We start from the raw sequence: 25,899 nt of genomic DNA, 5'->3' as shown, positions 1-25,899 counted from the left end.
TGTTGAGTTTATAGATAAAAAAAAGTGTCATAAAACTTTGAATCAATATAATTTGCCAAACAAGAAAAGGCGTTCTTATTTATTTTAATTCAATAAAGTGATAAGAATTTGAGTCAAGCCATACTTTAATAAAAATTTCATCAATATGCAAACAAATATTTGTGAATAGAATAGCTCTGTCGGTTCTTTATAAAATTTTCACTTGTCTACACAAATGTAATCTTTGCCATAAATTTGCTGATAGAAAACGATTAAATATTTCCTTTGATGAAAGCTCTATCCAGTTCTAGGGGAAATAAATTAATAAAGAAATCAAAGTTTTGGTGCTTCATTAAAAGAAAATAATAATAAATAAAATATAGGAAATTAAAAAAATATACAATACAAATTAAGGAAGAATCTCAATTTCTCTTCAAAAATTGTTGTTCCACCTTTATTCTGGGTTCAAAAAAATACAAGATTTTTTTTAAATCTTGCAGTTTTAATGAAGTAAGAAATATTCTGAACGTCATTATTCAAATTGAAATAAATTAGCACATTTCGATTTTATTGAAAAGTCCCTTTGACATTTATATGCAATCAAGCTGTCACAACTCCATTTTATCTTTGTTAATTAAGGAAATAAAAAATTTTGATCGTCATTCATTAATTTGATTGACTGATTTGAATAGTTCCATGCATTAAGAGACCTTGAATTTTTACAAACGACTCTCAAAAAATCCAGAGTCCTCTCTCTGTTTATATCATTTATATTCTTTGCTATTAACTTGTTATTTCATCTCTCAACATTTTCCTTATCATCGCAAATCCAAGTTTTGAGGTTGCGCAAGAGCACGCTCATTATCTGCCGTCGGCGCTGAAATAATTCCTCATTAATTTCTCATCTTTACCACACATAAATTTGCATAACTTTGCATGAATCGGCCAAAAGGCGCCGAATCCGAAATTACATAAGTTTCTAATTTGCAATGCGTGAGCAGCGGAATCGGCTGAGAGAGTTGAACAAATAAAGAGAGGAACTTTTATTACATTGCTATTTTTTTATCTTTTTGGCCCGTGAATTTGCGAAAAAGACGCGAATCACTCGGAGCTTTCGGTTTCATCGCCTGCTTTCGTTTTCCGCTTTTCACTTTCTCAGGAAAATTCGCAACTCAGGGTGAGTGTGCAGTGAGAGTCTCGAGTGGTGCCGAAATTTCTCTGTAATGAAATCCCCTCGGCTGGATATGTTATTACCTATTGTCCGCGCCACTGACAATGAGCTGACGACGACGGCGACCAACGGGAAAACCAGTGATCATTTAAATCTTTACGAGACGAATTTTTTTACAATTAGACCATGAAATGATTAATTAAAATTGCAGCCCGACATGTTTGTTCGTATGATTGATGGGCAACTTACTTTTAATTAAAGTTGCCTGAAATAAAAAGTTGACGCGTTGAAAAGCACCATTTTTTATTATAATTTTTGTTGATGTAGGAAGTCTTGATTTTTTTATGCAATTCGTTTCTCAAATATTTTTTTATTTACATATTAAATAGAAACAATTTCTCTCCTTGAAAAGTTAATTAATTTCAAATTGAGAGATGAAAAAAAGGCAATTCTTCAATGAGTTGTGCTCAGATGAAATAGCATCTGAAGAAAATATTTGTGAACGTCTGTTTATGGATTCAAAATAAATCGTGTCGTTTTTATTCAACAGAAAATATGCTCACCTAAATAAATTTGCTCTCTATCATTCAAGTTAAAAAAAAATTTCCTAAAAAATAGTTACTATTTGAAAGGATTTGGTTTTCCATTTTATTAAAAGCTTAAAATGTTATTTTTTTTTTAAGTAATTCGTTTCTTAATTTTTTTATTTACACGTTAAATGGAAATATATAAAATTAATCTCCTTGAAAAGTTTAAATTCAAATTCAGAGAGGAAAAACCCGGCAATTCTTCAATGAGATGTCCTCAAATGGAATATTATCCAGAAGAAATTTTCACTTGCAAGTTGAAAAATATTTTGCATCAACTTATAATTTGAAAAGGATTTAATTTTTTCATTTTAATTTGACGTTCTTTTTACCGCTCTAACAGTTTCATGATTAAATTAATGAATGCACTGGTACTATCATATTTTTCTTTCACTTTTTTCTACAATAAAATAAAATTAGAAGGAGAGGAGGTTAACCGCCACCAAAAATTTTGGGCAAGTCACGAAAGTGAAATCACTTCGTTATTTTTCCAACATATTAGCGCAGAGCCAATTCAACGAGAATAAAACGGCATTTTTTTCTGGCCATAACAGAAGGAAAGAATCTTGCCCGTTTTATTAGAAGCAACGTCTGCAGCTTCCCTGCGAACTTTCTACTTCACTTGAAAGAAGTGCATCGCCTATTTGATATTGACCTTCGCTGTGCCAGAATCGTATATTATTATATTTCATTAGAATTTTCCGTGCAACTCGAGGAAGCCCATTCAGTAGTAAAAGTGCGGCGAGGAAAGTCGGCGCGCGATTTGGCACGTCACGCCGTAACTCACTCGCATATTATTATCCTCGAGTACCGCTTTTTATTCCAACTCTCTCCGTTGGGTGACTTGCAAGTGCACTTTGCATTATTCTCGGTCCAGAAGAAGTGTGACTCATTAATCTCGATGGGAATATTATCCGCTGGAAAACTCTTCAGCCACGGAAGAGAAGCTTAAATAAATAAAACGCATTGTTCACTCAAACTGTATTATAAGTTTTTATTGTTCGATTATGGGGTGATTCACGCAAGACGACGCAAAAAATAATGAAAAGCATGCATGAGTAATGCACCGGAAACGCGCTTTTATATTTTTATCAGATGGTCATAAAATGTTCTAATTATTCACTTCACGCGTCCGTGCACTTTCGGTGCAGCAGGTTTCATATTTTTATTTCTTTAAAAGTAAAAGAAATTTGTTTTGATGCAGTCGAGCAAGTTGCAAACAAATTTCCGCGATTCGTCAACGGTAAATTTACGCACATTTACCAATTTATTATCATGTAGAAAAGTTTTTTTGAGAAAGTTGATTGCCCTGGCACGACGAGTCCCTGCATGTGGCCCTTCCTGTACTTAACGCAATCAAAATCCCGGTGAAACTCATACAGTCCAAGACCATTAGCCCACATTAGCCTAAGCTGATTTCTAAAAATAAACAACCACCGTGAGAAACGATAATGGAGAAAACAGCGTGAACAATTTTAATGTAAAAAAGCTAATATTACGAAAAAAATAGTTGCTGCCTCTTTTATTTTATATTTAAATTTTCGCCTGGAATTTAATATTATCGGTTGACGCGCGAAAATCGGCCCGCCCGTAATGACAAGGTCGGCGCTTAGATGTATTTGTACTTCGTCACGTAGGCTCCTCAGAAGCTACCGGATTTTTTTCGTGCGTTTGTCGATCGAGCCAGATTTTTATAGCGAAATTATTTATTCACTGCGAGGAGTCGAAAGAGTGGACCGAGCAGGCAGAAGTCTCGCATTGAAGGCCAACGGGATGCGAGAGCTATATTTTGATCTTGTCGCGTTTTTAGTTCGACTTCCCGCAACTCGCGGACTGATCGTTTTTCGTGCAAGTTCTCAAGCAGCAGAGACTCGGGACGTAAGTTATATCGTGGGCGTGTCCTTTTTGGCCCTGGGGTGTCATAACTTTTATATTATCTTGTATGGGATTCCACGTTTAGTCTTAACGAGGAGCTTATGACACTGTAAATAAAACTTCTCAACTGTTTCCCATAAGATCAAGATAACTTTTTTTAATATCAACTGGCCTAATGATTTTATTTTTCTTAATTAATTAGGTTGGTATGAAAGTGATTTTCTGGCATTTTTATCAATTTTGATCCAGTCAATTTTGAGAAAGAAAGAAAGAAAATATTTTTGAAAAATAATTTTGACTTTGAAAAATTCAGATCTCTTAATAAATTCTATTTCTTCTTGGAACTTCAATCTACAAACCAATATAATGAAAGAAAAAGAAGAAAAATTACCATCAAAATTTATCAAGCCGTTTTTTTTTCTTTTCTTTTTTCTTAAGTATAATTGGACGCCAAAGTGACAAATGAAATATTATTTTAAAAATTAAGATTGGTTCTGCGTTGATTCGTGTCAATTAGAATTTAGACTTTTGATTAATGAGTTTATAATTTTCTTTACAAATTATATCAAGTTAATATTTGACTACTTTTCAATGCTTAGTTTGAAAAAGATTTTTCAAAATTCTTCTTTATGTAGACATAGACCTATGTTTTTTTCCTATGATTAAATATATTTTTAATCATAAGAAATTCTTCCGTGATCACGCCTAGGAGAAACTTACACTAATGACTTTTTTGGAACAAAGGCTAAGTCTGCAATTCATCAAGCTAATTTTGGATCATAATTTTTGTCAATCAAAAGAAAAAAATTAACCCTGGGGTCACAAAAACTCTCTTTTTTTGTATAAATCACCTCGTTCTCCTGATGCCCATGAAAACCAATTTTCTATACATTAGAAATTTTCTTCTCCGTCACTAAGGTCTGTGTGTTGTGGCGGCTGTAATCGCTCTCCAAGACTCCTCTCGGCGGCGCAATTAAATAACTGCAGGTGAAAGCAAACGGATCTATTTTGAGATAAATTGTATAGCTAAAAATATACCAAGTAAAAATAAATCTGTTTGGTTCGATTGCGGTTATATTGCTACTGTATATTAAACGAGATCAACACCGGTTCATCTCGCGTGATGTAAACGGTCCATGGCGGCTGCAAATGCAGTAATTATTATTTAATTAAACGGGTGCATTTATATACTGAGAGATGAGCCATTGCGATCCATTGATATAAAAAAAACTGGTTCCCAATCAGCACCAGACTCTGCTTTGCCGCCTCGATCCTGTTTTTTTTCTTCTCCACTTATTGATTTCATTACGCGATTTTCTTGGCGAAGCCTTGAAGGATAAGCATAATAAGAAGAGCTGATTATCATTGGAAACTTTTACGGCTCATTACTAGGCGCGCGAGTGAATTCTTGATATTCGACGAATGCGCGGACGGCGCATTGTTTCCTGGTGTATTGCACGCGAGTGTCGCACTTTCTGCGTCAATCCAGCAGAGTAGTGGCCTCAACTTATATGGCAGGGCTGACCATGAGAGGAGTTCTAAAATTATGTGGAGTATTCTTTGAGATTTCTCTTCCTAAAGGTAAATTCTTAAAAATGATAGTTTTTTTTTATTTAAAAAAAATGCAGTTTTTTAATATTTAATTGTTTATATTAAATTATACTAAGATTGTAGGTTTACAAATATCGTAATTTATATAAATTAATTCAATTTTTTGGTTTGTGGAATCGATGCAATTGAAATCAAACTCTTTAAAACAAATAAAATACATATTAAAGCTTTCTACTTTTTATATATATTCACGAGCAACAATTTTTTCCATTTCTTTCTTAATCAAAATTAATCCAACTGATTGTCCCAATAAATAAAAACCACAATGGTGTGTCGATTACTGTTTTTAATCTTTGGCTCTGGAATGACCAGTCGGCGGCGCTCAGTTGCGCCACGCCAGACGGTTGAGCAAACACATTTCTTGTGCAAGTGCAACTCTGAGAAGGGACAAACGGTCCTCGACACACAATCAGTGCAAGTCGCTTGTCCTCTACCTGCTCTTTGCAAAAACAAAAGAACGAACGAACGCCTCAAGGGACATTTTTGCCCAAGGTCAAGGAGTTGCTTCTTCTGCCGCGCCTTCCTCTTTTCCAGCAGCTGCTCTCGTGAGAAAATGAAATAAAATCGTGTAAAATTGCATGCCCTGGGGGCACCTTTGACTTGATCACGTGCGTAGAGATCGAACCAGAGAAGGATTTTATTGTTCAGGAGCAAAACTCTGAGGAAGCCCTTTTTTGGACGAGAAGCTGCAGCGATTATACATATTATAATGTCTATGGCGAGGCGTCCATAATGATATCATTAATGATTAAATGTGCTGTTTTCCATTTGATTACACATTGACGCCCAGCTCTCGATTTGCCAAGTATGGTAATTTTACGCTCAATTTTATTAAATTATAATATCCGGATACATGTGTTGTATTGCTCTGTAAAATCAGATTATAATTATCAGAACAATCATGTAGATTCAGAGCTACGCCTCTTTAGAAAACATCTTACTTAATTGAGATCCAAGCTGCAGGAAAGTTTCCGGAGAGAAATTGATGCTTTCATTATGAATATAAAGCGTCGATACACGAGGATAAAATGCAGAACAAAAGCTCTTTGTTGAGAATCTCATTAGCTTATTTGACTTGTTTGTTATTCAAATATATGCTAATGTGCCATGGATTTGATTTGAATGGTGTAAACAGTTCGCAACTAAACAGGCCTTGCCAAGCTTGCTCGGCCAGCTCTATTATTTTTATTTACGTGTTTGCGTTTTCTGACTCACAAGTCGAGTTAAATCGCGACACGTGACTACCAACGAGTGTTCTTGCAAATTAGCTGCAGCGCAATTTTGCGTTGACAAGAGTGAAAATTGTGAAAATGTTTCGCAGAAAAAGAAACCCATCCCTATAGCTAACGTTGTATTATACGATCTCAAAACGTTCGGAGAAAGATCATCTGAAAACACTTTAAGTAGCATTACAGATGCAATTATTTTTAAAGGAAGAGTTACGAGCCGCGAGCTAAACTGCTCGGATAAACTGTTTATAATTGCAAAGAAATGTGTGATTGCTGTATGTGCTGGTTTTATCATAAAAAAGCCCGCCTTCAATTACTGGAAGATAATTATTTGAAAGATAAAAATTCATCTTATAAATTTAGAAAGACGTTTTTCTTTTATAGGTAATTTAAAATTAAATCTATTGAAAAGGTGGGAAAAGGTTATATTTTTATTGCAGAAAATCACTTTCCATCCTGTAATTGAAAATATTATATTGATCGAAAGTGTTACGCCTACTTTCAATATATAAAATTCTCAGTTCCGTTAGATGTAATAGACGCGGCCAGCGCAAACCGGCTTCCCCACAAGTGCGCTTATTAGAAAATTGCGAATATAAAATAAATCATGTCGTCCTCTCCCACGAGTTGTTTTTCTCCGCCGCCTTATTTTGTATCTCCAACTCTGGCGCAGAAACATGATATTCAAAGAAGCGACGGAATTAAGCTGAGACTCTGAAAGTCATGAATATTCACTAGATGTGTTGTGACGCAAAAGCTGCGCTGCTGTTTATCATCTAAACTCTCTATTACGGTCATGTCAATTCGACAATGATCGCGAACTGCAAAAACAACTTGTCGACATTACGAAACCGTTACATTATGCCACAGTGACGGTGTCGAAAATTTAACACTCGAGTGTTAAACGCGCCGTTCTTTACAATTTCAAACTCTCTACTCGAATCTGAAAGGCGCTCCATTTGAGTATTGTGTTTTTTTTTTCTTTCTCTCTGCATAAAGGATTATATTTCCAAATTGCAATATACTTTCCAATGACAGGGTCCAATCGGCGGTACACAATTAAATGCCAACGCACAATGAGAACCTTGGAAAAGTCGACTAATGACGAAACCCGAAAGGCGACATTTCGGAGCCGTGTGCGTCAAACCACACGCCCAAAACAAAAGTCAGCCAGGCGTAGCTGAACATTATTTCAAGCCCGCTCCCATCAGACTCGCAACAAGTATAATTTTGAGTGCAATTCAATTGTGAGTTATATACGCAAGTTTAATTACATTCAAGAAGTTGCCGGCGCGAGAGATACACAATTGAAGCACATCGACGGCCTGCCCCGTTCACTTTCACTCCAAAGAGTCGGCCGGTTTTTCACCGCCGCTGCATTTGTAGCACAATAAGCGCATACGTACCATATTATGGACCTAGTGGCCTTGGCATTTATTTTTTTACATTTTATTAATAGAATTTTATTTTACGCCGGACGGTGCAAATCACGTTTCTCCGGCGTGATCCACTAGAGTGGTTTGTTTTCGCGTTCGCCACCAGGGGGTGAGTCAGTCTGGCGCTTCACCAGACTTGATTCTTCTCTGATTCACCGTTGGCTGATCTGCAAAGCAAGAACAAGAAAAGCAGTTAAACGGGGTGAATTGGATTTGCATGAGAACTAGATCGCGCGCTCCTTATTCCGCTGACGCACTTGAAAGCGTCATACGTGCAAGACGAGGACAATTATTGAGGGCAATGACAGAGAGCTCTCATCTGGAGTTGAAAGAAAGGAAAATCGTGATCCATATATACAACTTTTCTTTTTACTCTCATTCCAATCTTATAATACTTGATTGATCTGCAGGCATTTTATTTTGGCATTTCCAACATTTCTTGCGCCTCAATACAATTATTTCACATGAAGTTCATTCACAATCAGCGTTTCAGGGTCATTACGTCAGTAGCTCTGTTTACAGGAAATATATAAGATAAAAATCCTCTGCTGTATTTCTTGGAACGAATATGCAAATTTTTCCGTGACAAGTTCTGATCAGAGTTAATCAACAATCAAAACTCAAAATCGAACTGACAACTTCCCTGTTAAATTTGGACTCTCAACGATAAAATTTATTTTTTTCATACTTTTTTAGGAGCTAAGCTATTAAATTAAAAATAAATTATTTGCCAACATAAAATATCAATTTGCAACCTGATCGTGGAGGAAAATGCCGGAAAAAGAATAAATGTGTAGAGCTGATCTGTGGCCCTGTTTGTTATTCATTTGCAATCATCGTCTTGGCGCTCGCGGCTTGAGAAACACGCGGAAACGGCGGGCGTTTGTTTCATTTTCGCAGACAAGCAATGGATGCTGCGAGATAATATGTATGTAACATTGTGCTATCATGGGAAGTACAGAAAAAAACCAGCCATCCGACGCGAGAGATGAATTGACGCACGTATACTCTGCGGCCGCGTGCTCTGGAGGTCTCGATTGCGCTGAGAATTGATCGAACCCACATATATAATTTTTTTCATTCGTCGGTCTGGAGGAAGCGAGGAGCGCATTTATTAATAAATGTAGGTGATAAAATGCTGGAACCTTCGGTATTGTCTGCCGCGTTAGGGTGACGATGGTCAAGGCGAGAGGAAAACTGACGTTCATGCTAATTATCACGAGAATGCACCCATTGTTGCTGCGTGTCCTCAAGGTGCGCATACCCGTCGTTATCACACGCGCCGCCTGAGGGCCGGCGAAGTTAAATGGGTACGTGCGCGAGCTGAACAAAGGATAAGTTGCTCTTTTTTTATAGCTCCGTGGTGGCCACTTTTTGCGGCTTCCTCGCGTCGTAATATTTATTAATTTTCAATAATAATAATATAAAAGATCGGTAGGAAGTCTGGCGCTAATTAAATTTGAACTTGAAAGGCCTTCGAGAATATTCAAATAGAGGGCAATGAAAGCGGGACTTGAAGGTGACTTTTTTATCGCGCAAATAATGTTAGTTTTTTATTGTTATATTTTTTATCGCGACAGTGTTTATTAAATTAAAAACGCCCATGAAGTTTTAACAAAAGAAATTTGCAATAATTACAATCGAAGCCTTCAATTTAAATTTTGCAACGCATGTTTTATTTATACCTAATGAAATTTTACAAAAGAAAAAAAAAATAATAATAATAATGTTGAAGGGGAAAGTACCTTAGTTTTTTTTTATTATTGTAATGACCAATCTTAAGCTATCAACATAAATTTTAGTAGCCTCTGGTTCTCAATCGATTGAAAGTTAAGTTACTTTCGGCGTCAGCCTACCAGTCTTTGGGTGTTTGGCGAGCGTATAATTTCATTTTTTTTTTTACAACCTCTCCGCGCGTGGCTACACTATGCATCAAGATTTTATGACCACATCATACATACATTTCCATTGGCCACCACATGAGTGAAAATCCGGATGATTTTGCCCACAATTATAATAGAAATTCTGCCTAAAAACCGGTTTTACCAAATACTGTACTGAGTGTACTGTACTTGCAACGGCAAAAACCATTAAAATTTAAAAGTCCTGCAGCCAAGTAAAATTTCTTGCACCGTTTTCAAATAAAGTGATCGTCCTATGGCATCGCTAAACCTGTTTTGTTCCTTCTATAGAGATCGGGAGGAAATCTGGACGGGCTGGTTTTAAGTTGTAAAAGTGCCCGATGCTCAATCAGATACGATTTTCCAGCTCCAATTTTTTTAAATTAAAAGGTAGTGCAAATTATTCTTCCGCGTCGCCATTCTCTCAAGAAGCCACGCCAATTATATTTATTTTTAAATCTAAAAGACATTTTCCTGGAATTGTGTTAAGGTAAAACCACCTCAACTTTTGCCGCCAAATGAATTTGAACCCTGATAAATAACTAAATTTTTTCACAAATAATTCTGGGCCGGATTATTATTTATTTTTTCCGAGGTTCAAAAACGTTCGTTTGAAAATCCCAAATTCAACACACACACAAAATATGAATTTTTTAATTTTTATTTCGTGATATTGTGTCCATTTTCAGAATTAAAATTAAAAACTTTTCAATTATTAAAGCCTTTAACTTGACATTAAATATTATTAAAAAAAATTACTGCACTGGATTGTGTCGCCGGTCTGGAACGACAAAACAGGCAGCTGCCGCATAAGTTGAGTCAATTTAGGCGTTTCGTCACCAAACGGGTTGCATCATCGGCGTGGCTAATTATTACCGCTAAAAGGCGGGATTCCGATTTCGCACGCTGGCAGGAAACGTCTGACTGAGAACACCGACCGGACAAAGAGATGCATGCCGAGTGAAAATGGCGTGAAAAGCGTCAGTTGACCAAGTATAACGGTGCAATCAGCGGGGCAATTCAGGCCGACCATGATGAAATTGCAACACACACACACGCTCTCCAGCTCGCTTAATAAAAAAACGCACGACAGACGTAAACCAACTTACACTCTGGCCGCGTATACAGTAACGTGCATTGTGCGGTGCATTATACGTGCGTCTCTTCACAGAGAAAAACTTAACAAGTGTGTCACGCGGTCTTGTTTATTGACTGGTTCAATTTGATTGAAAAATCGTCCAAAGTTCAATGGTTTTTTAGTTTAATATTTTCATTTATTCAATATCTTTTAGAAAACTGAGTTAACTGAGACGAGAAAGGAAAATACCTCGAAATTAATGTATTTCATCTTAAAAGCTAAATTTATGTGGAGTGAAATCTAAAATAAGCATCTTATTAATTTCTCTCATTTGAATAATTTCTATATGCATACATTTAAAATTCACAGCAAATTAAAATTAAATTTTTGCATCCCTTTGAAGACGCAAAAAGCATTAAAAACTCATTTAGGAAGAGCGAGCTCTACATTAATACCTGCGAATCTTCATTTAAATATAATTGAAGTTTTTTCATTATCACTTACATTCAGTCTCTGTTAGAAAACTGAGACAAGATTTAAAAACTTTGACCTTAATGTATCATCTTAGCTCAATCTACCTCGAGTGAATTTTAAGGAAATTAATTATCTCTGTACTTTGCCCTGCAATTTAATATGAATTATGATTTGATGCATACATTTAAAGCTCACTGAAAATTAAAAAATAATTTTGTTCTCTCATTTAAAGAGAAAAACTCATTCAAAACTAATTTAGGGTTAGAGAATTGAGAGAAATCTGTAACTTGCGGATCTCCAGTGTAATAATTTTTTACAATTTAATTTATGACTGTTCATTAAATTCATGTATCTGACTTTAAATCAAATCGCTTGCATTGGTAGATGTGAAGGCGACGTGGAAAGTTCAAATTAAAAATAAATTTGCTGTCGGTCATTGTTCCATCAACTGCAAAAAACAGGATTTAAAAAAGTGGACCTTGACTACGAAAGTTATAACTTATAAAGTAGAATATTTTTTTTTCTTCATTTTCTTATTTAAGATCGATGGCCTGCATAATTATTATGCGCCAACTTGCACCAACATATTTTCTCTAATAACACCCAACATAATCATTAAGAACTGGCCACAGCATCTTTTATACGCTAATTCTGCTATCCATGTTTGTAGATCTCAATTAATAATAACGTGCCTGTCAAATCTGACAATTAAGAATCCATTATAACACCTGGCCTGAGCATTAAGTGCTGCCAAGTCGTATCATTAGGAACTTAAACAAAAGCGTCTTCGTCCGTTTGCTTTCCAATCAATTTTCTCGGCATTAGAAAAAGGAAATCCCGTTAGGAAATCTCTTTGACAAATGTTGAGAAAGGAAAAGCCAAAACCTTTGTGCCCCCTTTGCCATCAGTGCAAGTGACTCGCGCAGAATGATAATGTTTTCAGGTTGGCTTTCGGAAAAAAAGAATTGGTTGACCCATTTCTGTGATAAATAGAAGCGCATCGCCGTCTCATTAATGCAGACAATGAACCGTGCCAAAAAGGAGAAATTCATTTCAGTTTCCACCTCGAAGAATATAATATAGGTATCAACTTCCTTTTCAAAAGAACAAACGAAGCCACTTTTTTTCCGCAAATTTCCCATTCAATCCAAATCTGCTGAATCACAAAATCAAATTCTGCCGAGAGTTCAAACAAAAATCTTTTCACGACGGAAAAAAGAAAGACAGAGAAACTGCACGTCGCGTGCCGCCTTTAAATATAATATCATGTTGATTCAAATTGTGGACACGTCTACGGTGTGCAGGCGTGTTCCTTTCTTGAACGGCGCGTTTTGCTTTCCCTCTTAATCTGGCTCCGAAAGTCATCGCGGGAAAAAAATAATAAACGGATAATAATACCAGCAAAAAATAATAAGTCGCCCACCTCCGGAGAACAAACACGCCGGGTGACTTGCATCTCTGCTTTAGTAGGCCGACGGTGTGTGTGTATTAAAATGAATGCACACTCGAGAAAGAGACGAGAGAAAAGCTGCACATGAAAAGGAATCTTCTATTCAGGTTGCTGAACCTATTTATTAAATACGACGCCGAGAAAGGCGCAATTGAAACTTGTTAGATCTTTCTTTCTTTCTCTCGGAAGATTTTTTCGCCTCTTTTCTCTCTCTCAAGACATCGCGTGAATGTCATCAAAGCGGTGATGAAACTTGGAAGCTGCAAAACATGTTTTCGCTCCTGCTGAAGGAGGATAATAATAATTATGAAATTACGCTGGAATTTCAGGTGTTTGCGCTTCTCCTTACGCTCAATTGGCCTCTTTGAACGGTGAATCTAAAGTATGTGGGAAAGGTTAAAAGGTCAAGTTGTGATAAATGACTCCCAGGACGGCACCCAAACTTCGCTGGAGATCCGTCAAGGAGAATAACAAAAAAGCCTTCTTGTGACGCACGTGTATTTTTATTGCGTCAAATATACAACACCCACCGTGTTCGATAAAAGTGAGTTGAAGACCACTTGGCTATGAGATTCGCTTTTCTTGCTGGCTTGTCCAAGACGAGCTGGGTCAAGTGTGTTCTCCGAAAGAAAATGAAAAAATAAACCAATAAAAATAATCCAAAGAATGATTATAGGCTGAATATTTAATAATTATTTATAGTTTATTGTTGTTTCAATCATAATATGTTAATTTCATATTTATTTGACCAATTTTAATTCTAGACATAATTATCAGGGTATTGAGTTTAAACATTAACTTTTTAGACTCTAGATCGTATCCACAATACAATCAAACTTATGCCCTAATAACTTCGCATTATAAAACCTGTAGACATGTTTATTTTATAAAATCATAAAAATCTTAATACTATGATTAAAGAAACTTAACAGTAAAATATGTATGCTTCTTAAATCATAGAAATCTTTAACTGATTCATTAGTAATAAATAAAGTAAATATTTCAGTAATTTTAACATCATAATAAATCAATATTATTTTAACGCTTTAAAATATAAATTTAGTAATTTTCCTTTTCATTTCACGCTTTTGTTTACTGAAAAACACTGATTATTATTTTAATTTTATTGAGGATTTATAACTTTATCCAGGAATTAAGACTCATCGGTCTTTTGACGAATTCGCCATTCGCCAATAAACCAAATTTAATACCAAGTTCAGGGAACAACTTGAAATTTTTGATTGGCGCGCGGCACGTAATAACTGAAATTACTTAAACGCTCCAACGCTTACTTAATTGCCCGTCAAGCAAGCAAGCCCGTCGATTTTAAAATAATGCACGTGTCAGCAAATAACTCTCGCATTCAGAATCATTATTTAAACAAAACAGCTCTCCTTGCGGTCGGCGAACACGATTATTATGTATTTTCATAATTCTTTTCAATAACCGCAGCTGCGAATTGCTGATCGAGAAAGACCGCAAACGAATAATTCAATTCGTCAGCGCCCACCTATGAACAAAAAAAATGGGCCGTCGTAACGCACCAGGCTGATTTTTCTAGGACAACGTGCAGCACAAAAAGCTGAGCTGTTGTTGGGAAATGATTGATTTAATATACGAAAATGTGCATTACCACCGGTCTCGGAAAGCAGATGCGGCGCTGGCCAATCGCGGCGTCCATCTGGACTGGTTCACCTCGAAAAGAAATTTGACGCAAATAATAGTTCGGCTCTCGCTCACCGGCCCGTGCGGCTCTATTGGGTTCAAGGGCGATCGAAAATGAGCCCGAAATGGCCAAAAGCTCTCGAGTCACGTAAGATTCAAGTCCCTGCCTCAATGTTGAGCAATATTCTTGCATACATTCAAAAGTGCAAGGTAGGCGTGGAGCCAGAATTTAGAACAATGGAAACGTAGCACAGCTTTCCTGGCAATGAAAAAAAATCCACAACTTTGATATAAGTTTGAAAATTAAAATTGGATTTTAAATAAAATCAAACTAAAAAGCCTGTTATTTTTTAATGAATTTATTTTTCTTCAAATTTGTTTCAAACAAAAAGTAGAATGTACAACAATAATTTTTTTTAATTATTATCATTTTCTCAAAACTTTTTGACGGTTTTGTGAGGCACTTCAATTAAAAAAATTAAGAGCAGAAAGCAAAATAGTTGGAAGTTTCCAAATGCATTACAAAAATTAATCATTAATATTTTTTTCAATTATTTCATTTTCATTTTCATCAGTTTTGATTCAAAATTAAAACAAGACTCGTGAATGATAAGCAAATTCTAACATGAATAAATATTTTTTTTTTAAATAAATATTAATAGATTGAAATAAACGGTGATTAAAATCATTCTTTCAATATTTTTTTTTTTTTTTTAGATTTCTAATTTTATGGTGAAAAAATTTAATTAAATGTTGACATAAATAATTTTGATGTTTAAAAATAAATCGTAAAGAAACTAGATTAATCAGTAGCACGACCTTTTCAACAACAAAAAATTGTTATCCTTCAATGAAACTTTTAGCAAAAGAAACTCGTACAAATTAAATTACCTCTTAAGGACAATTTCTTGCCATAATGAGAGCCAAATCTACGCTTGCCATATTATTAAAATAGACAAATTTTGTAATTGAGAGTGCTCGGCCACGGACAGAAGTGGAGAGGTCGCTTTGCGTTGCCCAATTATCGGCGGCACTCTCGGCGAGTCTCATGTGCTGGTCGAACTTGGCACTAAACACACTCGTGAGCGGCAAACAGAGAAGAAAAACTCCTGATCAATTGGCTGCTGCAGTGGAGACTCGTATTTGCATTTCTCTTGTAATTGAAGGTTGCTTGCACTGCACTCGGCGCGCTCTTTTTGGGTCGCTTTTATTCCCAACGCATTAATTTGCGCGTCAGGTTTGTATTGTTTGTTCTCGCGAGTGCATTTCGCAAGTGGATTTATATATTTTTGAAGGTGAATCGGCGAGAAAAGTGATTGCCGGCGATTTTTTAGGGCAAATGACTTAATGAGCAGTTCACACACAAGCTTATTGACTCTAAACACGGTCCAAGAGCTTCACTTTGGCAACAAGAGAGGAATTCAAGGTACACACATCGCATTGAATCATCTCCAAATCACACGTGTGGGTGCAGAGAATCTTAACTTTATAATCCGTGTGTTTACCAAGCTCGGAGCCTTGAATCTGCGTTTGATGAAATTTATTGACTTGCCCTTTAAAAGCATTGTCGAGATTTTGAGAAGGATCACAATTGTGATTGATGCTGGAGTTTTAAATTGTTCTTAGGTATAAATTAAATAATTTAAAAATTAATCCTTTAATTTTGATCATTTTGAATTTAAAAAAATAATTTTTAAACACTATAATTGATTATAAAAATTATAATAAATAATTTTCTTATAGAAAAAATGACAAAAATATGAGTCAATTTAGCTTGAAATTTTAACGCTCTTCCTGTCCACTCAAAACACTTTTAATTATTATTATTATTATTGTGAATTTCATTCCATATCTATTTATTTTGCAGTGATATTTATGAAAAAAAAAAAAATATCAGTGAAGAGTTCTCAATTACCTCAGTATCAGTTATGAATTAACATAAGGAAAACTGATCTTTGGCTGGAAATTTTATGGTCATTTTTCCGTCGTCTCTTCTCAAAGCTGCAGAATTTTTCGTTTGACGCAATCAGGAAAATCCCATGTAAGTCTCTGGTCGGACCGGTAATCCTCACCCGTGCGTCTCGTTAAAAAATGGACCGGCTCGTTCTCATTGGCCATTCCAGTTGAAACTGGCTGCGCGTACATTTCACGGTTCCGCGTCGTCTGACCAGCGAATACGTCTTTAAAGCAATCGTGACTCACGTGCCGACTTGAAAATCGATGAAAGTTAAATCCAAGCGGGGGGAAAAACGTGTCCAGCTCTCTTCCTGGCTAGCCAAATAAAAAATAAATCGAATGCAAAAAGCAGCGATTCGAACCGCCCCTGCAAACACCCACGAAAATAAGGTGGGCATTGCGATTTGGGCCACTTTTGAGTTGTTCTCGGTACTTTCACTTTCGCCGGCCAGGTTGACCTACTCGTGCTTCATCTTGTAACGTGACCTGTCGGTATGATATAAGAAAGACCGGCTGCCGATTGTGATTATTTGCACAACCAATTGCGCGACGTCCAGAGATGGAGGTGCAACTCGCTGGCGCCGCTTTTTGCGCTATAAATAGCGAAAAACTTCTCCTTTTCTTGCATCGAGAGCTGCAGCTCAGTCAAGTCTGCAAACTCTCGGTGCTTTTACTTTTGACCTGCACGCAGGTTTGCAGAAATAATAGCACGTGCGCTGCAATTAATTACCGTCTCTAAAGTAGTTTGCAAATTTTACTCCAGCCGGTAAACGGATGCTGAGCATTAACCTCGTTTGAAATTGCGCCAATATTCTTTTATTGTTCCGCCGAGCTCTACTGCCGCGATGAAATTAGATAATTGAATATATGCAGGAAGAAATGCCAACTGAAATTACTGAAAGTTTTTAATAGAGAGTGGGGAAATTGCCTTCAGCGAGCTACTTATAAAAGCAACTTCACATATTTGTTAATTTTTTAAAATACATTTCGCGATTTCAAATTTTTTCAATAAATTTGCAATAATCAATATAATTGCATAAATTTTTGGAAAAAAAATACCATTTTTAATCTCGAGTTTTAAAGTTTTTTTTCTTATTATTATTATTTTTTTAATTTTAAATATAACGTAACAATAAACGTTTTGTGGAAACAATCGATAAATTAATCTAATTATTTAGATTTTACACATATTGAAAAATCAAATGTTGAGACAATACTTTCCCCTAATTTTCTAGTCACTGCGAGTTTGCAAAAAAAAATAGAGAATATTGGTTACAAAGGAAGCCTTTTGTAAGTGGTTAACACACTTTTAGCGATATAGATAACAACACAAGAAGTGCTTTCAGGCCAAATTAGACCTCAGAGTCGCTGCAGTTCCTTTTAAACCAATCACAAAGCTTCCTTACCAAGAACCTTTTAAACGTCCTAAGTGAAGTCAAATCACGCTTGTATTTTTTTTCTAAGCCGATTAGCTCTCCAAGGCGGGTAGGTTTAATGAGAACTCGCGTTGTTCCAAATACAGTGTTGCTCCTTATTATACCTGCGAAATCTATTTTTAAATCGCATTGAGCGGTCGCAAACAATCAATTAAAAGTTAGTTATTGATAGTTGAGTTATAAAGGACATTATCCACCCAACAGAGAAGTTAAAAATAATAATCTAAAAAATAATTTGTTGGCAAAATCTGTCCTTTGTCTTTTTTTAAGGCATTTTTTTTTTTTTTTTTTTTTTTTTTTTTTTAGATAATTTTCAACGTTCAAATGTATCAAATTAAATTTGTCTGAAATTTTAACAGATTTATTTTTGTAGAAGTTTATTGAAATTCAAAATAATTTAATTTTCTTCAATTTTAGTCTTTATTGGAGGTCTTTTTTTACTTAAATTTACAGTTGGATGATTTACAAGTTTCTAGTTTGCATTTATAAATGTAGTCATTGATAATACGAGTCAATTATTTGTGTGTATTTAATTTGTCAAAAATTTTATGATTTTTTTCCAAATTATAGAAAATTTTATTGATTTAATAAATTTAATTTCAAAATTTGACTTTGTTCAAAATTTAAAATTTTACAATTTTTTATTTATAAACTTAGTTAATTTTAGTCGTATTAAGTTGAAATTTTCCTTAAAATTTCACGTTTAAAATTTTTATTTTTTCCAAAAAAAAGCATAATCATAAAATTTTTTGCATTTTGACTCATTTTCTTGCCGCTGCGATTTTGCAACAATTAAGATCTTGCAAATCGAGTATAATTTCTGCACAAATGATCCAGCTAGCAAATAAGATTACAAAAGTCAACCACAAACAATCGCACAAACGAAACAATCAATGCATTGCGGAATTGCATCACCTGCAGAGTTTAATTCTAGACAACGAACTCGATCTCGGTTTGAAGTGAACAGCCTCTGCGGCCGAATCGATCACTTGCTGCGTTCAGTCAGATGCACTCTTTATTCGCAGACCGAAAATAGGTCTGACTCTCGTCGGCAGAGATTACATAATCACCGGCGCAGACATTCACCTGCCCATTGAATTAAGAAACCCGATTCATTCGAGTGCATGCCTTGGTTGCTTGTTACGCTATCGCTGACACTGTTTTCATTAATTGCGGAATAATATTATGTGAAAAAGTCGTTCCCCGCAACAACGAGAGAGGCAGAAAAAAGTAAAGCATCTCATGCTCTGCATTCTAATTTTGCACCTTTGAACTTTTCGCTCGTTCGCCGACTGCATTGTGCGTTTCAAAACAACAGTTCTTGCGGTGCAAGGACACGAAAGGTGACTGAATAATGATGGAAATAATTTTTAAATTGGCTACGAATGTTTTCGTGCAAATTTTTAATTAAAAAAAAGCTGTAGATTATTTTAAACTGTCAACTCTTTTTGTTACAAATGAATATTTTCTAAATTCAGGTACATGGAATTTGGCTCTTCACTGGTGAATATTCTCTTTTTAATCTTTTCAATTAACCCTTTTTTTCAATTCACTTCTTTGTTTACTCTGATAATAATTTTTTTTTTGTGTCATTCAAACAACGTTACAAAATAAATTCACAAAATACAAGACAAAACTACTTTATTCAGAAAAATACAAAATATTTCTCTTTTCATTTTATTTTTAAATTCTGCAATATTTTTTTGTGTTCATGTTGAAATTTTTATTAATTTTTTTAACATTTTTTGGCAGAATTTCAAATTTTACTCAAGAAGGAACGTTATTAATGAAATTTCTCTTGTTCCTTGAAAACCAAGTATCTTCAATAATATTTTAATGTAAAAATATACAATATTTAAAAATGAATTTAATTTTATTTTTTATCTTCCATCGCCTGTGAAATTACTCAAAATTTAATAGTCGGTAAAAAGCATTTTGCAATTCAAAACATGAACTGTTTCTTCTTCTTCTCCTCTTATTTAGAATTTCAAAAGAAGCGACCGGCCTTTGTTTTGGGCGCAGGACGTGAGAAACCCGCGGGATAAGCGCGCGGGAAATTACTATCAAAAAGCCAAAACCGCGTGGTGCAATCGAGAACAAGGTCGTCGGCGCCGCACATTCCGTGTTTTTGTTTTGCATTTGGTAACAATAATTACTGTCTGCGTCTTTCTCTCAAGTGCATTAGACCGCGGGTGATTTAACAAAAGAAAAAAATGTAAAAAAAAATTGTTGATGGTTAATTAGTCGAGCAAAGGCATGGTCACTCCAAAAAATTCCGACCTTTGTTCTGCAGCAGAGAAAAAGTGGAGCGCCTGCAGCGATGCATTTCGGCCGCCCCGCCAGAGCATTCACCTTTGCGCGACCTTCGCCACGCAATATTTTCTAATTCCGACGATGAAATCATCAGGTTGTTTACATAATTCACCGTTATCGCATACTTGCCTCTGTATTTATGGTCCAGGTCCAGCACTTTATCGCTGTATAAAAACGAAATCTGAAGTAGAACAATTGATTTACTTTAGACTTTAGATCTGAATATTTCATTTTTTTAATCTCCACTTAAAAAAAAATTTGTAAAATTTATTTTGGAGCTAATTTGGAATTTTAAAAACAATTCTAATCAATTAAAAAAAATTAAAAATCTCTGGAGGGCTAATTTGAATAAAATTGTTAGTCAATCTTACTAATCCTCGTATCTAATTTTTGTATTTTGAGGTAGCTTTAAATGTTTTGATCTTTAAATTTCGATATTTCTTTTCTGTTTACGAATTTTTACCTGTTTTAAAAAAGTGCTCTTTTATTGAAAATATGGGTATTTTGGTATTTCCATTGCCACAAAAACATGTTTAGCTCATGTTATTTCTGAATAATTCATAATTCTATTTTAAAAAATATTATTCAATTCAAACACTTTAGTCATTGCTCTTAGTCAGACCTAAAAATAAACTAATATTATCCTCCTTGTTATTTTATTTATCAATTAATATTTCTCTTTGCTCGTTATATGAGTTACTATATATTTTAATAAATTATAATTCATGAAATTTAGACATCAAATTTCAAGAGAAGACAATTTATCCTAATTTCCAAAGATTTCAATAACATGTAAATTTCCAAAAAAAAAAATATATATATATAAATCACACTTTTATAAATTAAATTTAAAAAACTTCTATAATTTTTCAATTATTATTACGTTTAACCTATTCCAACTATCTTGATTTTGATTACAAAACCTGTTGTTCCTCTCAGCAACTTCCTGGTTTATTTATTTATTTATTCTTTTATTTATTAATTAATTCAGTGACTCCTCTCGTTTTGTAGAGGACACAATAATTTACTGCATCAAATTTGTGTTCTCCAAATTAAGGAAAAGTCTCCGGCATCCTTTTGATAGCCGTTCGAAAAATAATAATTATTTTTCAACTTGGCACGTGACAAATGCGAGAATCGTGACTTTCGCGTCCCTCGCAGTTTGGAAAGGCAGACGGATTTTTTTTTATCCCTCGCTGTACATACAAGAAATGTGATCCGAACGAGCGAACGATGCCTCTCTGTCCATCACTTGATTTTTTGGTTTCCGACAAGCGATGATTTAAAGCGAATCGGCGATCAAACAACGTTTTCGGGGCGAGCCCAAATATTTTTCCCGGCACCATAATTTTCATTATGCAATGACGCGCGGGCACCGCTTTTCAAGGTTAGCCAACACGTTATGTAGTAGTTTAGAGAGGGAATCCACTCTCTTTTGCTCTGCATGGGATAATTACTTGGCCACAACCAGCAGCCGATCGACTCCTCGTTGCTATCCGAGCCAAAGTGAAGAAGAAAAAATTTAAAATAAAATGTACAAATTCACCCAGGCTTTCTTAGCGAGAATTTAGTTGTTACAAATTATACCAGTTTGAATTGAATAGTAATTCAATTTTAATAGCCCCGAGCTAATTGTCAGTTGATCTGATTAGGACCTAAAAAGGTTTCGTTCGAAAGCAGTTTGACGCAATCGACACTTTTCAACTTGCTGCCATTTATATTATACAAAGAAGAATTTTTTTCTTATTATTGAAGTTAAATTATCTTCTAAAAAAGATTATCTGATGAAATAAGCAAATATTTAATAAGTGCAAACAATATTCTGACATTTATTTTTCACACTTTTCCTTTCCTAATATTAGACAAAGTTTTGAACAAAAAAGTTTAGTAGGAGTTTTTTTCATCACCCGATTCACACATGAATGAATGTCATGCTATAAAAAGATGTGAATTGGGAGAAAAAAATTAATAAGAAAAAATTAAAAGAATTAGAGAGGAGGATTTATCAAAATTTCTTTAAAGCTATATATATTTAATTATAATAATGGGAAAGGAAAATTCTGCCAAATAATTGAGTGGATAACACACTTAAGAATATTAATTAAGTTAACAGAAACTTATGAATATCATTGACAAATTCATAAAATATCTTTAATTCAAAAAATCATATTATAAATTTAGGAAATGTAATTTGTTAATGAATATCAACTGAAATCTTAGACATTTTTTTATTCAACTCCATTACTTTATGAAGTAAGTCATAAATCCAACAATAATTGCTCAAGTTTGCACGTTTCATGATAAATTTGCAAGAAGAAGCAATTTTTCATGATGTTTAAAGAGCGTAAATCCTTTTTCGGTTTCGCAGTGAACAAAAATCCGCACTTTAGCGTAAAATTGCCTTGCGCCGTAAAGCAAATAAAATAATAACGCGAGCAGTGCCCCTTCGAGGGATTCGCTTGGATCTGAAAATTCGCAAAGCTCACGTGTTTCTCTTATTCTTTGGTATTTTCGGCGAGAGAGGCGAGCTCGAGAAATATCTCGAAAGACGCGAGGCGACCAGTCGTGTATAAAAATTTTTCACTTCCAGGTTGAAAAACCTCACACGCCCCTGAACACGTTTTTCGCGCTAGTCCTTAATCTGTATCCAAGGAGACATTTTCTCACAACAGGAATTTTACATATTTTATGGCTAATTCTTTTCAGACGACCAAATTTTAATTGACAGCATTTTTGTTTAACAGTAAATTTAAGTTTTAATACAGACATTTCAAAATTTCAGTTACATTTTTTATAAGAAAAATGAAAACTAAATTTTTTAAATATTAAATGGCGCTTATTCCTAAAAATTATATGAAGAAAAAAACTAACATTTGAATATAAATTTAATGAAAATTAATAAGTTGAACTCAATTTTATCTTCGCTAAAAGTTGACTCGGAAGAATAAGCGATAAATTTTTCTTTTCTTTTATATCAATTTATCAATGAGCATTAAAAAGGGCGTCACCGCAAATTTTTTCCCGATATATTTTGTTAAAAGAAAAGGCGGCAGGCGCGGGTGGACGATGATTGATGATCGACCGAAAATCCGCACTTTCACCTGCAAGGTCAGGCTAATTTGCATTCGCATCAGCTCTAGGCCTAGCGCTTGACCTTCTCTAATCCGACGGCGAGTAATATTTTGTACCGAATACTTAATAAACGCAGACCGGCTGCTGCAAATAGGCCGCCGGTTTTTTTTTTCTTCATTACATGAGTGAAGAGATGACGGGCAGGTTGTTATGCAAAGAAGTTATTTATTGCTGACGATTAATTATTTCGCGGCGAGTGAGCAAGTGAAGAAAGAGAACCGTTAAAGGAAAAGGCGTAACGCCAAATTAAAAAATAAGAAAAGTAAATTGAACAGCTAAATTTACCGCAAATTTTTTTAGCGTTATTTGGAACACATAATGAAAGCAGTTATTTCAGTATTTTTGTTGCGAAATTTGAATGATTCACGATCTAGAGATTAAATTTTATAAGTTCAATGAATTCATTTAATTCATTTTTTAATTTCTTACATTTTAAAAGCGTCAAATTAATTTAAACAAAAGTAATGTTTTCTTTAAGAATTGAAGAAATATATAATTTTACTCTTAATAAGGGAAAATTAAATTTTTTAATGATGAAACAATTTAAAGGCAATAATTAAATTGAATATAACAATTAAAAATATAAATGAAATAAAATTGAATTGATGATTTTTCAACGCTCTATTTAAAGACATAAAAGAAAAACGCCAGCACTTGAGAAAAAGTTATTTTCATTGCATGTTTTGCCAACGTGGGCGTTTTTCTGCTTTTGCGATTACTCATTTGTTGTTTGTTTTCAACTTGGTCGCTCATTTCATTGTTTTGATGGTTACAGACTTGCAGTGCACGTTGTCGAGCCAGGTGAACTACACGCTGCACTCGTTTTGGGGCGTCTCGATAAGGGAGCTGCACCTCTTCCTGTGGCGTCCGTGGGGCGCCATCCAGAACGCCGTGAGACAAAAAACGCTGCTCAGCGGATACTGCCAGCAGCAGGGCATCACCCTCCAGTGAGTTCCGCGCACCACTTATTTATTGCAACAAACGTGACAAACCGGTCTATTTTGCGCCAAAAGTTTCCCAACGCCGCTGCTCACACAATTGTTACATCTACTTTTTGCCAATTTCTCTTTACAAAAAGGGCCAAAAGCAGTGAAAAATTAAATTTAGCTCTTTCGCTGCCGCCATGGAAAAGGGTTATTTAGAATAAAATACATATTAAAAGTATTGCGTCAAGTTTAATAATTTAATCGGAATAATATTTTTTATAAAAGATTGAAACCGGGCGAACCTCGTTGCAAAGAAAAAAAAAAAATGAAAAAATAAAGGACAACTGACCCCAAAGGCGACCTGCGGTCTGCTGGTACTTTAAAACCTAGGATTTCTTGTGTCCGACTAAAACTAAGTGGGAGGAATTAATAAAAAATTAAAAATAAAATGGGAGATTTTAATTTTAATAAACAAAAATTGCAGAAATTAATTAAGCAAAAGAGTCAGTCAACAGCTTCATACTGTGATTTTGGCAGAAATTTCCAGGGCAATGAACCCAAAGACTTTTCTGGCAAAAACACAGTAATCTGCCACACTACTGGTTAGGACAGCTGTTTCGGCCAATCCAGGCCTCATCAGCTAACCTGAGTGCCGGTCCTCTCCTTTCGGAGAAGTCCGAGAGACTGATGCTGAACGGGTTAATTTTTGTTTATTAAAATTAAAATCTCCCATTTTATTTTTAATTTTTTATTAATTCCTCCCACTTAGTTTTAGTCGGACACAAGAAATCCTAGGTTTTAAAGTACCAGCAGACCGCAGGTCGCCTTTGGGGTCAGTTGTCCTTTATTTTTTCATTTTTTTTCTTTGCAACGAGGTTCGCCCGGTTTCAATCTTTTATGAAATCCACCTCGAGTGTTACCATTCAATTTAATATTTTTTATCTAAATTTATTTATTAATTTAGAATTTTTATTATTTATAGTTATATTATTTACTTGATTTGTTTCCTTTTTTGGCAATTCTTCATCAAAGTTTTTTTAGTTTAAAAAGTAGTAAATCTTAAGAAAGAATAAAGAATTATGTTTTATTATAATATAAATTTGTAAGAATTTCAAGTGATTTTATTGAAAGTTTCAAAACAAATTCTATTTCTGCATGAGTATCATTATGTATTATGTCATTTTCATTAAATGTCTAATTGGTTCTGGGAATTGAAGTGAAATAATATATTGAATGTAATTATTTCAAAATTGGATTATTAGAAATGAATTAGGAAACAATTGATTCACATTCTTTTCAGTCACACGGTTATTTTAGTTTTTTTTATAAATTGAAATGGCTAAGATAGCGTAATATGACCGAATGAGTGTTTTATTTAAAATTTTGTATTATTTTCCAATTTTTCAATCATTGAAAGCTTTTTTACTTAATGAATTCAAATAAAAATTGCTTAAATTGCAAATTAACCTTGTAAATAACTCATTTGTGCTAAGTTTTCTATTTAACTTTTTTGGAATTTTTACCGAAATTATTAATTAACTTTCAAACAAATAGATTCCTTTAAAAATTATTCTCTTTTTATATTATTTTAAGGCTAAATTCTTAATTCTATTAGCAGGAAATATAAAATAAAAAATAAAATATTTTCTTACGTATATTTTCGGCTGAGAATAATGAAAT

General features: G+C 34.5%; 1 protein-coding gene across 1 annotated transcript in view; it reads left to right on the top strand.

The window, feature by feature from the left end:
- Positions 1-25,899, top strand: part of LOC132193554 (cell growth regulator with RING finger domain protein 1-like) — a 30,947-nt gene that overhangs the window by 2,569 nt on the left and 2,479 nt on the right. The window contains exon 3 of the mRNA XM_059614297.1: positions 24,069-24,240. Coding sequence (XP_059470280.1) covers positions 24,069-24,240 — 172 coding nt within the window. The remainder of the gene's footprint in view (positions 1-24,068; positions 24,241-25,899) is intronic.

This window comes from Neocloeon triangulifer, unplaced genomic scaffold, assembly GCF_031216515.1.
Source record: "Neocloeon triangulifer isolate White Clay Creek 2 clone unplaced genomic scaffold, ASM3121651v1 ptg000004l, whole genome shotgun sequence".
Lineage (NCBI taxonomy): Eukaryota > Metazoa > Arthropoda > Insecta > Ephemeroptera > Baetidae > Neocloeon > Neocloeon triangulifer.
Note: the sequence above shows the minus strand (reverse complement) of the source record. Positions and strands in the feature narration are given on the sequence as shown.